At 46.8% G+C, this 12,790-nt stretch overlaps 1 protein-coding gene across 1 annotated transcript in view; it reads left to right on the top strand.

Annotated features, from left to right (window-relative positions):
* Positions 1 to 1,458: 1,458 nt before the first annotated feature.
* CPM (carboxypeptidase M) overlaps positions 1,459 to 12,790 on the top strand; it is a 56,567-nt gene continuing 45,235 nt past the window's right edge. The window contains exons 1-2 of the mRNA XM_054399792.1: positions 1,459 to 1,476; positions 1,695 to 1,845. Coding sequence (XP_054255767.1) covers positions 1,459 to 1,476; positions 1,695 to 1,845 — 169 coding nt within the window. The remainder of the gene's footprint in view (positions 1,477 to 1,694; positions 1,846 to 12,790) is intronic.

Here is a 12,790-nt window from a genome sequence, read left to right as displayed (position 1 = left end):
TTACCACCACAGACAATTGCATTAAAGTATAGTTTATTTATTTCTGTCCCCCCTAAAGCTTTGGAGTAAAAAACCACAAACAGCCACCAACCAACCTTTAATTTAATGGTAGCTTTTTATTTAACAAGAGTTTTTTATTAAATGCAGGATCTTCTTTTCAGAATGTTATTTGGGATTGCCTCACGAGCAACCTGATCTAGTGTCAAAGTGTCCCTGCCCATGGCAGGGGGATTGGAACTAGATGATCCTTGAAATCCCTTCCAACTCTGACAATTATATGAGTCTATAAGTTAAATTTCTTCAGTATCTTTTTTTTCTGACCTTAACCAGCATAGCAAGCTTCAGAAGGAGGTGGATAAGATCCTGCTGCTGGTTACAACGAGAGCTGTCGTTTTTCTTTCCCAGAAAAATTATGGAGAATTTACAAATAGTTGTATTCTAGCACTCAGCTACAACCACATTCACAAAAGAAATTTAGATGCTATCCTAATTTTTGTTGCTGGAGGCCAACTTCACTTTTTTCCCCTCTCTTAGCCCTTTTCAATCTTAAAGCCAACAAAAGGTGATGAAAAAGTCTTTGTGGTAAATCCCGAGACTAGGAGATCCCCAACGCAACGTGGTTAGCGCAAACCCCAAAGAAAACCTTTTAATTCTGTAGATATAATCCAGGCCTTTTCGTAAATTAATGCAAGCCTATTAAAAACTTCTCTTAATAAAACCCCCAAAACACAAGGAGAAAACGGTAGGCAAAGATCTTGTTAGATGTGGGCAGCTAAATTCTCTCAAGAGTTCCTCTGCACGCAGAGGTTTTGGGACTTGATGATCTCAAAGGTCTTTTCCAACCTGGTTAATTCTACAATTCTGCCTCTGGAACCCAGGTGTTGAGGATCCTGCTCACAGCCCAGGACTACAGAGGTGCTGAGGAAGAGCAGCGGTATGAACGGCACATGGAGCCGGCAGCCTCCACATCTCCTATAAAAAAAGAAAAAAAGTTGGTTTTTTTTTAAACAACCCTTGACAACCCTTCCGGGAAGAAAAATGAGGCAAATCCAACGGGGACTCGGTGAAAGACGTGGCCGCGTTGTTTCTCAGAACACCGCGCAGCGGGGACGAAGCCGGCCGCCAGCCGCTCAGCTGGGGCTTGTCCTTCCTTTGTCCTTCCTTTTCCCTCCCCTCAGCCCCCGAGGGGTTGCCACGGGGAGGGCTGCCACGGGGAGGGCTGCGCGGGGCGCCGCCGGGCTGGCAGCTGCCGTGCAGCGCACAGGTGAGAGCCGTCGGCGAGGAGGGAAAGAGGCAGGGCTGAAGGGGAGGGGTGTGTGCCCCCCCTGCCCCTTGGGCGGGTCGGGGGGACCTGAGTGGATGAAGCCTGCGTCAGTCAGGGACAGGGCGAGGCTGGCGGCTGGGGATGGCGGCCCCCGCCCGGCATTGGGGTTCCAGTTGTGGAAGAGCGGCGGCAGCATGCGGGCGGCCGCTGGGGTAGGAGCGGTGGTTGTGGGTGGAAGGCACCTGCTGGCTCTGAGGGAAGGAGGGCTGAAGCGGGGAGAGGGGTTCTCTCCGCCGGCTTGTTGCTGTCCCGGCTCTGCCACCACAGCGACCAGCCCGCTGAGGAAGCCTTCCCTCCTCATCCCGTTGGGCAGGGGCAGCGGCCAGCCCCCGGTCCCCTCCGGCTGTTTGGTTCATCTCTTTCCTTCTAGGACGTGGTGGGCATCTTCTGCCTGATCTCCGTGGTGGCCGCGCTGGATTTCAAGTACCACCACACCGAGGAGCTGGAGGCGTACCTGAAGGGGGTTCACGCCGCGTACCCCTCCCTCACCCACCTGCACAGCATCGGACGCTCGGTGGAAGGTAGGGAGTGAGGGCGAGGAGAGGGAAGCGGAGGCTTTCTGGGTTCTTTAAAGTCGGACACGCGTGGGGGAAAGGTGGCCACGGCGGCGTTTCGTGCGCGTTTGCTGGCGGCGGGGACTGCTCTGATCGCAAGTCTGATTGCCGGCGCCTCTCTGCTGAAATCTCTGTGAAGTTTCCACTTCCTTTTGCTTAAGCGTGAATAACAAACTCTGGCGACACTTACGACGCTTCAGCTAGGACAGAAATTCTCCCAGCTGTTCTGTCTTTCTGTCTTTCTGTCTTTCTGTCTTTCTGTCTTTCTGTCTTTCTGTCTTTCTGTCTTTCTGTCTTTCTGTCTTTCTGTCTTTCTGTCTTTCTGTCTGTCTGTCTGTCTGTCTGTCTGTCTTTCTGTCTGTCTGTCTTTCTGTCTGTCTTTCTGTCTGTCTTTCTGTCTGTCTGTCTGTCTGTCTGTCTTTCTGTCTGTCTTTCTGTCTTTCTGTCTTTCTGTCTTTCTGTCTTTCTGTCTTTCTGTCTTTCTGTCTTTCTGTCTTTCTGTCTTTCTGTCTGTCTGTCTTTCTGTCTTTCTGTCTTTCTGTCTTTCTGTCTTTCTGTCTGTCTGTCTTTCTGTCTGTCTGTCTTTCTGTCTTTCTGTCTTTCTGTCTTTCTGTCTGTCTTTCTGTCTTTCTGTCTGTCTTTCTGTCTTTCTGTCTGTCTTTCTGTCTTTCTGTCTGTCTGTCTGTGAATTGGAAACCTCCTAAGTGGCAATTTCAGAAACGGCTTCAAAGAGCTTTAAAAAATGTGTGGTACCCCCTTTGCTGAGTGCCCAGTCTAGGTGGGTCTGTAACAGGAGTGTGTGTTTGCCAGCTTGTGGCTATGGTAAAAATATCTTCTCTTTTGGCTTTATCTATTATTCCCGTCAGTCTGGACTGACTAGAAAAGGGATTTCAGATTCCATACTGATACAAGGTCTTGTGTTTTAAATGAGGAATTTGGATTTGGTCTCAAACCCTACCCTACTAAAATCAATAATAGTCTTTCAGGCCTTATATGTCTCTCTGGTATTTTTTTACAATAGATCTATAGGGAGAAAAACAACCCAAAACCACACGTTGTTTAAAGAGGTTAAAAAGTTTAGTATTTATTAACGTATAAAGAATGTCTACTTTTAAGAATAAAGAAAAAAACCAAAACAAACCAACCAACCACCCAAGAACAACCAAATGAAAAACCAAAACAAAAGTAGATTTTAATTCATAATATTCACTGTATTGAGGCTGGAATAGACCTCTGAGATCATCAAATCCAGCCTGTGACCTAACACCACCACACCAACCACACCATGCCACCAAGTGCCACATCCAATCTTGCCTTAAACACCTCCAGGGACGGCGACTCCACCACCTCCCTGGGCAATCCATTCCAGTCTCTAATTCCCCTTTCCAGCAGGAAATGCTTCCTAACATCCAACCTAACCCTCCCCTGGCACAGCTTCAGGCCATGCCCTCTTGTCCTGTCCCAAGTTGCCTGGGAGGAGAGCCTGACCCCCACCTGACTACAACTTCCATTCAGGTTCTTGTAGACTGTGCTAAGGTCCCCCCTGAGTCTCCTCTTCTCCAGGCTGAACACCCCCAGCTCCCTCAGCCTCTCCTCATCAGCCTTTCCCTCCAGTCCCTTCCCCACTCTCTTTGCTCTCCTCTGGACCCATTCCAGCACCTCAATATCTTCCTTGATGATATTAAATAACTTTGATAAAGAGGTATAAATCTAAACAGAAGTTCATTCTTTAGAAGCACATCTGTTTCATTCCATTTCCTACCAAAGGAAGGAGATAGTTGTGGCATCTATTACCAATCTATGCTTGTGGGTTTTTTTTAAAACCTGCAACTTCTTCTGAGTAGATAATAATGAAATTTGATAGTAGTTTCTTTTCATACCTCCTTCTGCTGTTACCATGTGTGTCTTCAAGTTGTTTAAGCATTTTTGTATTTGTCTAGGACATAACTGTCAGCTGAAGAGAGGTATCAAACAGCTGTCATGTTGCTGTGTATATGTGCTCTTATCTCTGTGCATGTCTTCACTCTTCAGAAAGTCTCACGGGAAGGCTCAAACTAGACAAGGAGTCTTAAAGTTATTTAAGCTGTGATATTGGCTTCATCAAAGGCAGAATCATAATGGATTATGTTACTCATCCACTTGAGAGAAGGCTGGTCTCTAGAAGTCCTTCCACTACATTCTACCTATTAACCATATCTTCGTTTTCCTGCCTTGAAGGGACTTAGCTAACATTTTAATGATAGGATTAGATTCTGACTTCTCTGGTGTGAACTCTGCTGGCTTATCTCTGTGAAGGTAGGACAGAACCTTTCATCTAACCTGAGAGAATGAAGTTTTGGCACTTGTGTATCTAGACATCTGAAAGCTGATAACATGAAAGGTTTACCTTGTCTGAGTGCCATTAGCATGAAAATCTCTTGATTGGGATCAAGCAATGCACTGTAACTTCATTCAGGTCTTGGTATTTTGCCTCCTGCTTTGCCAAACTGCGTGAGAAAAGATAATTATGTGGACTCTCCCTTGTTCTGCCAGCTCCATGACATGATTCATAGAATTGTTTGGGTTGGAAGGGACCTTAAAGATCATCTAGTTCCACAGTCAAGAGAAACCTTCCACTAGCCCAGGTTGCTCAAGGCCTCATCCGACATGGCTTTGAACACCTCCAGGGAGGAGACATCTACAGCCTCCCAGGACAACCTGTTCCAGTGTCTCACCACCCTCACTATAAAGATTTTTTAATTAATATCTTGTATAAATGTGCCCCCCCCCCAAAAAAAAGGTCTAAATCTACCTCTAAAAGGTGATCAGTTATGCTTTTTGCATGTCCTCTGTACATCCAGCATTCCTCTGAATGGAACGGGTGGACAGTGGAAAGTTTCTCAGTGCCATATAAAGCAGAATGACAGTGAAAAATCTTCTGTACTTCTCTATTTATTCAATTTTTATTTTTTAGTTCAATTTTTTTTTCAATTAAGATATTTCTAGTTCTAAGAAATGTGCCTCTAAAGTCTCCTGTAATATGGTAGAGGATGGAACCAAATTGGAGTGTCTCTTCTTTCTTTGTTTTCCCCCCTCATACTAAAAGAAACCTTTGTGATGGCAGTGGTTATTTAATTTTTGTGAAAACAAAGTTTGAATTTTAGTCATCAGGCTGAAGTTCTGTTCCTCTTTTCTTAGATAGGATGACAAACCCAAGAATGTGTGCGTGCACATACAAGTGCTCTTCCTTGTATAGGTTTATTTGTGTCCCACTAGCAATCGGCTAATCTGTGATAGCAAAATGTATTTAATGATGATGAGAAACAGAAATTATTTAAATATTATAAAATTGAGATCAATTCTTTGAGAAAGAACTATTTACTGTCACCCTCTGGGTTATGGCCTGTCAAGCCAGTTCCCCAACACCACACAGACGACTTCTCTAGGCCATAATGTGTCAGTTTGTCTAGGAGGAGAAGGTGGATGACTGTGTCAAAAGCCTTGGAGAAGTCCAGGTAGCCGATGTCAACTGCTTGCCCTGCATCACCTGAGTGAGTTACTTAGTCATAGAAGGCCATCAGGTTTGTCAAGCACAATTTGTCCCTGGTGAATCCATGTTGGCTTTTCCCAATTACATGCATCAGCTGACTTGTGGTGGTCCCCAGGAGGGTTTATTCCATAACTTTCTCAGGGATTGAAGTGAGGCTAATGGGTCTATAGTTACCTCAGTCCTCCATGGAACCCTCCTTGTACAGGGGGTAGCATTAGCTTTCTTCCAGTCTTCAGTGATGTCTCCTGATCTCCATAATTTCTTGGAACTCCACGTGCAGCTTTTCATCCACCAGTACTCACAAGTTGTTTTCTGCAGGGCTGCTCTCTATCACTTCATCTCCCAGCATATATTGATAGTGAGGATTGTCTTGGCCCAGGTGCAGGACCTTGCACTTGGCTTTGTTCAACCTCATGAGGTTCACCTGGGCCCATTTTTCCAGTTTGTCCAGGTGCCCCTGGATGACATCCTGTTACTCTGGTTTGTCAACCACACCACTCAGCTTGGTGACATCTGGTCACAAGCGATGTGGAAAAGGCTGAGGATGGTCACAAGCGATGTGGAAAAGGCTGAGGTTCTCAATGACTTCTTTACCTCAGTCTTCACTGCAAGGGCCTCCAGCCACACTCCTGGAATAGTCATTGAAGCTAATGGCAAGAACCAGAAGGAAGAACTGCCCATCATAAGTGAAGATCAGGTTCATGATCACCTGAAGAACTCAAAAGTGTTCAAGTCCATGGGACCCGACGGGATACACCCAGGGGTACTGAGAGAGCTGGCAGAGGAGGTTGCTAAACCCCTCTCTATTATATTCCCAAAGTCCTGGCAGTCTGGGGAAGTCCCCACTGACAGGAAAAGGGGAAACATTACTCCCCTTTTCGAAAAGGGGAAGAAGGAAGAACCAGGGAACTACAGGCCAGGCAGTCTCACCTCTGTGCCTGGTAAGATCATGGAGCAGATCCTCCTGGAGGCAGTACTGAGACAGAAGAATAGTGAAGAAGTGATTTGGTACAGTCAGCATGGGTTTACCAAGGGCAAATCCTGCCTGACAAACCTGATGGCCTTCTATGACCAGGTGTCAACATGAATAGATGAGGGGAGAGCAACTGATGGCATTGACCTGGACCTGAGCAAAGCCTTCCACACTGTCCCACACCACATCCTGGTCTCCAAACTGGTGACACATGGGTTTGATGGGTGGACCACGAGATGGATAAAGAACTGCTTGATGGCCACACCCAAAGAGTGGCTGTCAGTGGCTCCATGTCCCAGTGGAGGCCAGGGACAAGCAGAGTCCCTCAGGGCTCAGTCCTGGGACCAGTCCTGTTCAACATCTTTGTCAGTGCCATGGACAGAGGCATTGAGTGCACCCTCAGCAGGTTTGCTGATGGCACCAAGCTGTGTGGTGCAGCAGACAGGCTGGGGGGAAAGAATCCATCCAGAGGGACCTGGACAGGCTGGAGAGGTGGGCACAAGCCAACCTCAGGAGGTTCAACAAGACCAAGGGCAGGGTCCTGCATCTGGGGTCAGGGCAATCCCAAGCACAAATCCAGGCTGGGCAGGGACTGGCTGGAGAGCAGCCCTGAGGAGAGGCACTTGGGGGTGCTGGTGGATGAGAAGCTCAACAGGAGCCAGCAGTGAGCACCTGCAGCCCAGAGAGCCAAGCAGAGCCTGGGCTGCAGCAAGAGAAGTGTGGCCAGCAGGGCAAGGGAGGTGATTCTCCCCCTCTGCTCCACTCTGCTGAGACCACACCTGGTGTACTGTGTCCAGTTCTGGAGCCCATATTACAAGAGGGTTATGGACATGCTGGAAGGTGTCCAGAGAAGGGCCATGAGGATGAGCAGAGGGCTGGAGCTGCTCTGCTATGAGGACAGATTGAGAGAGTTGGGGCTGTTCAGTCTGGAGAAGAGAAGGCTCTGAGGTGACCTTCTTGTGGCCTTCCAGTATCTGAAGGGGGCTACAAGAAAGCTGGGGAGGGACTTTTTAGGATGTCTGGGAGTGATAGGACTGGGGGGAATGAAATAAAGCTGGAAGTGGGGAGATTCAGGCTGGACATGAGGAAGAAGTTCTTCCCCATGAGAGTGGTGAGAGCCTGGAATGGGTTGCCCAGGGAGGTGGTTGAGGCCCCATCCATGGAGGTGTTTAAGGCCAGGCTGGATGAGGCTCTGGCCAGCCTGCTGTAGTGTGAGGTGTCCCTGCCCATGGCAGGGGCATTGGAACTGGATGATCCTTGTGGTTCCTTCCAACCCTGACTGATTCTATGATCTGCAAACTTGCAGATGCAAACTGCAATCCCACTGTCTATAGCATTGCTGAAGATATTGAACAGCACCAGTCACAGTACAGACCCCTGAGGGGAACCACTTGTCACCTGCTTCCATGTGCACATTGAGCCATTGACCACTACCCTCTGGATGCAACCATCTAGCCAATTCCTTGTCTACCAGTCAGTCCACCCATCAAATCCATATCTCTCCAACTTGGAGAGAAGAATGTTGTGGGGGACTGTGTGAAAGGCCTTGCAGAAGTCCAGATAGATGACATCCATTGCCCTTTCCTTGTCCACTGATGTGTGCTCACTCCATTGTAGAAAGCCACTAAGTTGGTCAGGCAGGACTTGCTCTTAGTAAAGCTGTGGTGTCTGTCTTGAATCACCTTCTTGTCTTCCATGTGCCCTCTCAGATCATCTAGGAGGATCTGTTCCATGGTCTTCTCAGGCACAGAGGTGAGGCTGACAGGTTGGTAGTTCCCTGAGTGGTTCTTTCTACCCTTTGTAAAAATGGGTGCAATGTTTCCTTTCTTTCAGTCTGCAGGGACTTCCTGGCTGCCAGGAACATTTCAAATATCATGGAGAGTGACTTTGCAACTGCATTAGGCAATTTCCTCTGGACTGTGGAATGCATCTCATCAGGTGCCATAGACTTGTGTATGTTCAGGTTCCTCAGGTGGTTGTGAACCTTGTCTTCACTTAGAGTGGGAAGGACTTTGTGCCTGTGGTACCCATATTGTGGCCCCTCAGTCTGGGAGGTGTGAGGAGAGATGTCACCAGTGAAGACCAAGGCAAAAGAAAGTTTTTGAAAGCCTCAGCCTTCTCCTCATCTGTTGTTACTAACTCACCCTTCTTGCTCATCAGGCACTAGGCTTTAACTTTCCTTTTCTCTTTGACATGCCTATAGAAGCCCTTCTTGTTATGCCTCATATCCCTTGCCAAGTTCAGCTCCAACCACACCCTGGCCTTCCTGACCTCATCCCTACAACCAGGCAGCATCCCTATACTCTTTCCCAGGCCTGCATACTGCCATTTAGACTTGGATTCATGAAGAAGGTGTAGTAAAGGCTTGACTTTTGGCTGGCATGTGTAGACCCAGAGCTCTGCAGGGACATAGAATTGACTCTTGGAAGCCCAAATGTTGGAGGATGATAGGGACCTGTGTCTTACTATTTCAGGAAGTGACTGCATGTAGTTCTTTAATGGAAGCATCTAAACACTTTTTATGTCAGAAACCTCACTTGCTTCAGGCAGATCATAAAGTGATGTAGTTCTGGAGGCTATCTAGTTTGAGCTCCTGTTCTAAGCAGGGCTACTTGAAAGATTATGACGCTCAGGGCTTTCTCCACCCATGTGCTGAATATCTGCAAGGGTGGAGATCCTGCAAGGTGACTTGAGTGCCTGATCCAGTGCTCAACTACCAATGTTTCATTGCATCCAATTAGGATTTCCCTTGCTGCTGAGTTGTTACCTGCCCTTTTGTTGTGTATGTCTATTAATAAAGGTCTGGTTAGCTCTTCTCTATAATGTCCCTTTAGGTAGCTGAAAGTTGTAGCTGTATTATCCTCTAGGCTAAACAAACTGATCTCCAGTCTCTTCTCAGACATAATGTGATCCACCCACCACTGCGCTTCCTCCAGTGTGATGTTGTCACTCTTGAGCTAGGGAATCATAGAATCATAGAATTGTTAGGGTTGGAAGGGACCTCAAGGATCATCCACCTCCAACCCCCCTGCCTTGGGCAGGGACACCTCACACTACAGCAGGTTGCTCACAGCCACATCCAGCCTGGCTGCAAAAACCTCCAGGGATGAGGCTTCCACCACCTCCCTGGGCAACCTGTGCCAGTGTCTCACCACCCTCATGGGGAAGAATTTCTTCCTAACATCCAATCTGAATCTACCCATTTCTATTTTTGTTCCATTCTCCTCAGTCCTATTATTACTTGACACCCTAAAAAGTCCATCACCAGCTTTCTTGTAGGCTCCCTTAAGATGCTGGAAGGCTGCGATAAGGTCTCCTCAGAGCCTTCTCTTCTCCAGACTGATAATCTTGGTATGGGCTTCTTCCATTCCAGATGTAGGAGTTTGCATTGGCCTTTGTCAAACTAAATGAGTTTGCTGTTGAGAAATTCTTTCAGTTTGTCAGGGCCCTTCTGAATGCCAGCCCTGCCTGTGATGAAGATGTGAAAAATATCAGCTTCAGTATTGACCCTTAAGAAATACTGCTAATAATTTGCTGTCACCTGAACCACCAAATACTCAGTCCAGCCAATTTCTGACCTCACTGTAGCCTGCTCATCTAATCCTATGTTCCCAGCTGGTGTACAGAAATGCTGTGAGAATTGACTGAGCACTGGAACAGGCAGATTCTCTGTCCATGGAGATATTCAAAAGCCATCTGGAAAGAGTCATGGGCAACTAGCTGTAGGTGGCCCTGCTTGAGCAGAGGAGGGTGTGGCTTTGTTGATAGCCTTGCTAAGGTCAAGGCTAAAGAGAGAGAGTTCTTCCCTTTCTCCCACTACCCAGCCACTTCTGCATAAAAGCTAAGCAGTCAAGTATGATGGGTCACAGGTGAGTTTTGAGGTGAGGTGTACAAAATGTGTTTGGATGCAAGCAGACTGTAACAGCAATGTACACACCAGAACCAGTACCAAGACCCTCAATGGAAAGTGAAGTAAAAGATGGTCAGTCTATGTTGTGGTGTTCTAAATCACCAAATGGAAATTCACTGCTGCTCTGACTGATTGCTGGGAAGATAGAATCATAGAATGGTCCAGGACAGAAAGCACCTCCAAAGGTCATCCAGTCCAACCTCCCCGCAGTCAGCAGGGACATCCTCAACTAGATCAGGTTGCCCAGGGCCTTGTTGAGCCTCACCTTGAATATCCAGGCAACCTGTTCCAGTGTTCCACTGCCCTTATAGTAAAGAACCTGTTCCTAACATCCAATCTCAATCTGCTCTGCTCTAGTTTGAAGCCATTGTCCCTCATCCTGTCCCTGCAGGCCTTTGCAAACAGTCTCTCTCCAGCCTTCCTGTAGCCCCCTTCAGGTACTGACAGGCTGCTATTAGGTCTCCCCAGAGCCTCCTCTTCTCCAGGCTGAACACCCCCAGCTCCCTCAGCCTGTCCTTGTAGCAGAGGTGCTCCAACCCCTTGATCATTCTTGTGGCCCTCCTCTGGACCTGTTCCATCAGGTCCATGTCAACATCTCTGCTAGATTACCAGGAACAGTGCGTTCTAGACTGCCAATGGCCTATTCAGTCTCCAGGTCTGTACATTTGGAAGCTATGGTATTTAGTTATGCATCTCACTTGCTAAGCTATTATCCTTAAACAAGGGGAGAAAGAATTTAAGAAAGATGTAGCCCCTTGGCTGACAAAACTGAGAGTTTGGTCTAATTCAGTAGGCAAATTCATCACCCATGGTTGTGAGTTTGGGAGAGACCTGATGTGGTCTTGCAGGTGGAAAGACATAGATGCATGATGGCCCAGAAAATACTTTGATTCTTTTCTATTTTCAAATGTGTTGTTGAATCAGCCTGTAAAAGATCTTTGGCAGGAGCTGTTTTCTGATGCACACAATACCCAAGCTCGGTACAGTGTGAGCTCAATAATCGTAGGGGATGCAGCAGAGCTGTGTCAGCCTGGAGAACAGGACCTGGTGTAATTGTATTAACATGTCCTGCCTAATACCACCCCAGCAAAAACCAGACTGGCTGCTCAGCAAGCAACCCTTAGTGTGTGTTATCAAACAGAAAACATTTGATGCATGTGCATTATCTGTGGCTTTTTGTTGCTCAGGACAGTGTGCTGTTATTCTTAATCGGCAAAGAAAACCAGGGAGGTGGGAAGCAGGCTTCAGGAGTCTGATAGACCTAATAACCTTATCAGGAGGGGAAAGACAAGCAGCTGTTGAAATGGCTGAGTGGCTTTGGTAGGAGATCCCCACTCTTTAAAAAGCTCTAGATTTGCACAAAGGGATGGCAGGCTGATTACAGCTTGTTTAAGGTCTAGCTTCTCTGGAGGCAAGTCTGCATTTTTAGAATTCCACTCAAACTGGAACAATTGCAAGCACCATTCTTAGGCCAGTTCCTGTTCACTGAACAAATGTGTGTGGGTAAAGTAACCCTGTCTTTACCTAGTGAAGAGCTTCAAAGCTGGCTTAATAGATGAACATCTCTTTGGCAGATGCTGGCCACGGAGAGACAAAACCCAAAACAAACTGACCAGATTATAATGTGGTTTTAATTTAGAAATTTTCAGAAACAGCTTAGTTCAAAAGGGCTGTCCTGAAAGATTTTTAATTTTTTAAGGTGAGCACCATGGTTTAATCCTATTCTGCTGTTTACTGTTCAATTACTCTCTCTGTTGCCCTTGCACTGGCACATTCCACTCTCATCTTGAGCACTTTGTTAATTTTGACTGGTGGGCCAAAGAAAATCTCACTTATCAGCATTCTGCTATCCCTGCTCTATAAACAGAGAGGCTGAAGCATGCAGAGGGTGTGTGCCTTTGGTTGGTTTGGGTTTTAAAGTCTATGCAGGACTTCCACATGGCTGTGTGCACAGAGCATACCATGTGCTACAGGGAAGGTGTACTCTGCAGGGCTCCCTGCCAAAGGGCTCCTTAGGGATTAGGACTTGGTGCAGTAGTCCTTGGTGCAGTATCAGTGCTTGCCTGCTAACAGAGTTAATAGAGAACCTAGGCAATTAACCTGTCCCTGACATCATTCTGCACAATCATTAGTGGAACCTGTGCCTAAGGTGTGACAGGGATCAGTTTAGATCTCTTGACTATTCTGATACCCTGTGATTGATACTTTTAGAGGAGGCTACTGAACACAAGTGCTAACTTCAGGTTCATTGCATGCCAGTGAGAACGCTTAATAAGAAAAGACCAGACATTATACTTGTCTGGTCTATATATTGATAGTGTGTAGCTGAAACATGAAAATGAAAAATAGGAACTTATTTTCAGACATTTCTTGTAACACACTATGGAAAGAGCCTGGGTTACTACCATCAACCATAAAATGCACTGAAAAATTTATTGAATTTACATTAGAAACACATATTCTGGATGGCAGTTTGTATCCATAAAATGTTTGTACTCTA

The sequence above is a fragment of the Indicator indicator genome, chromosome 3, assembly GCF_027791375.1.
Source record: "Indicator indicator isolate 239-I01 chromosome 3, UM_Iind_1.1, whole genome shotgun sequence".
NCBI lineage: Eukaryota > Metazoa > Chordata > Aves > Piciformes > Indicatoridae > Indicator > Indicator indicator.
The sequence above is the reverse complement of the archived record's forward strand: the minus strand, read 5'-3'. Positions and strand labels throughout refer to the sequence as shown.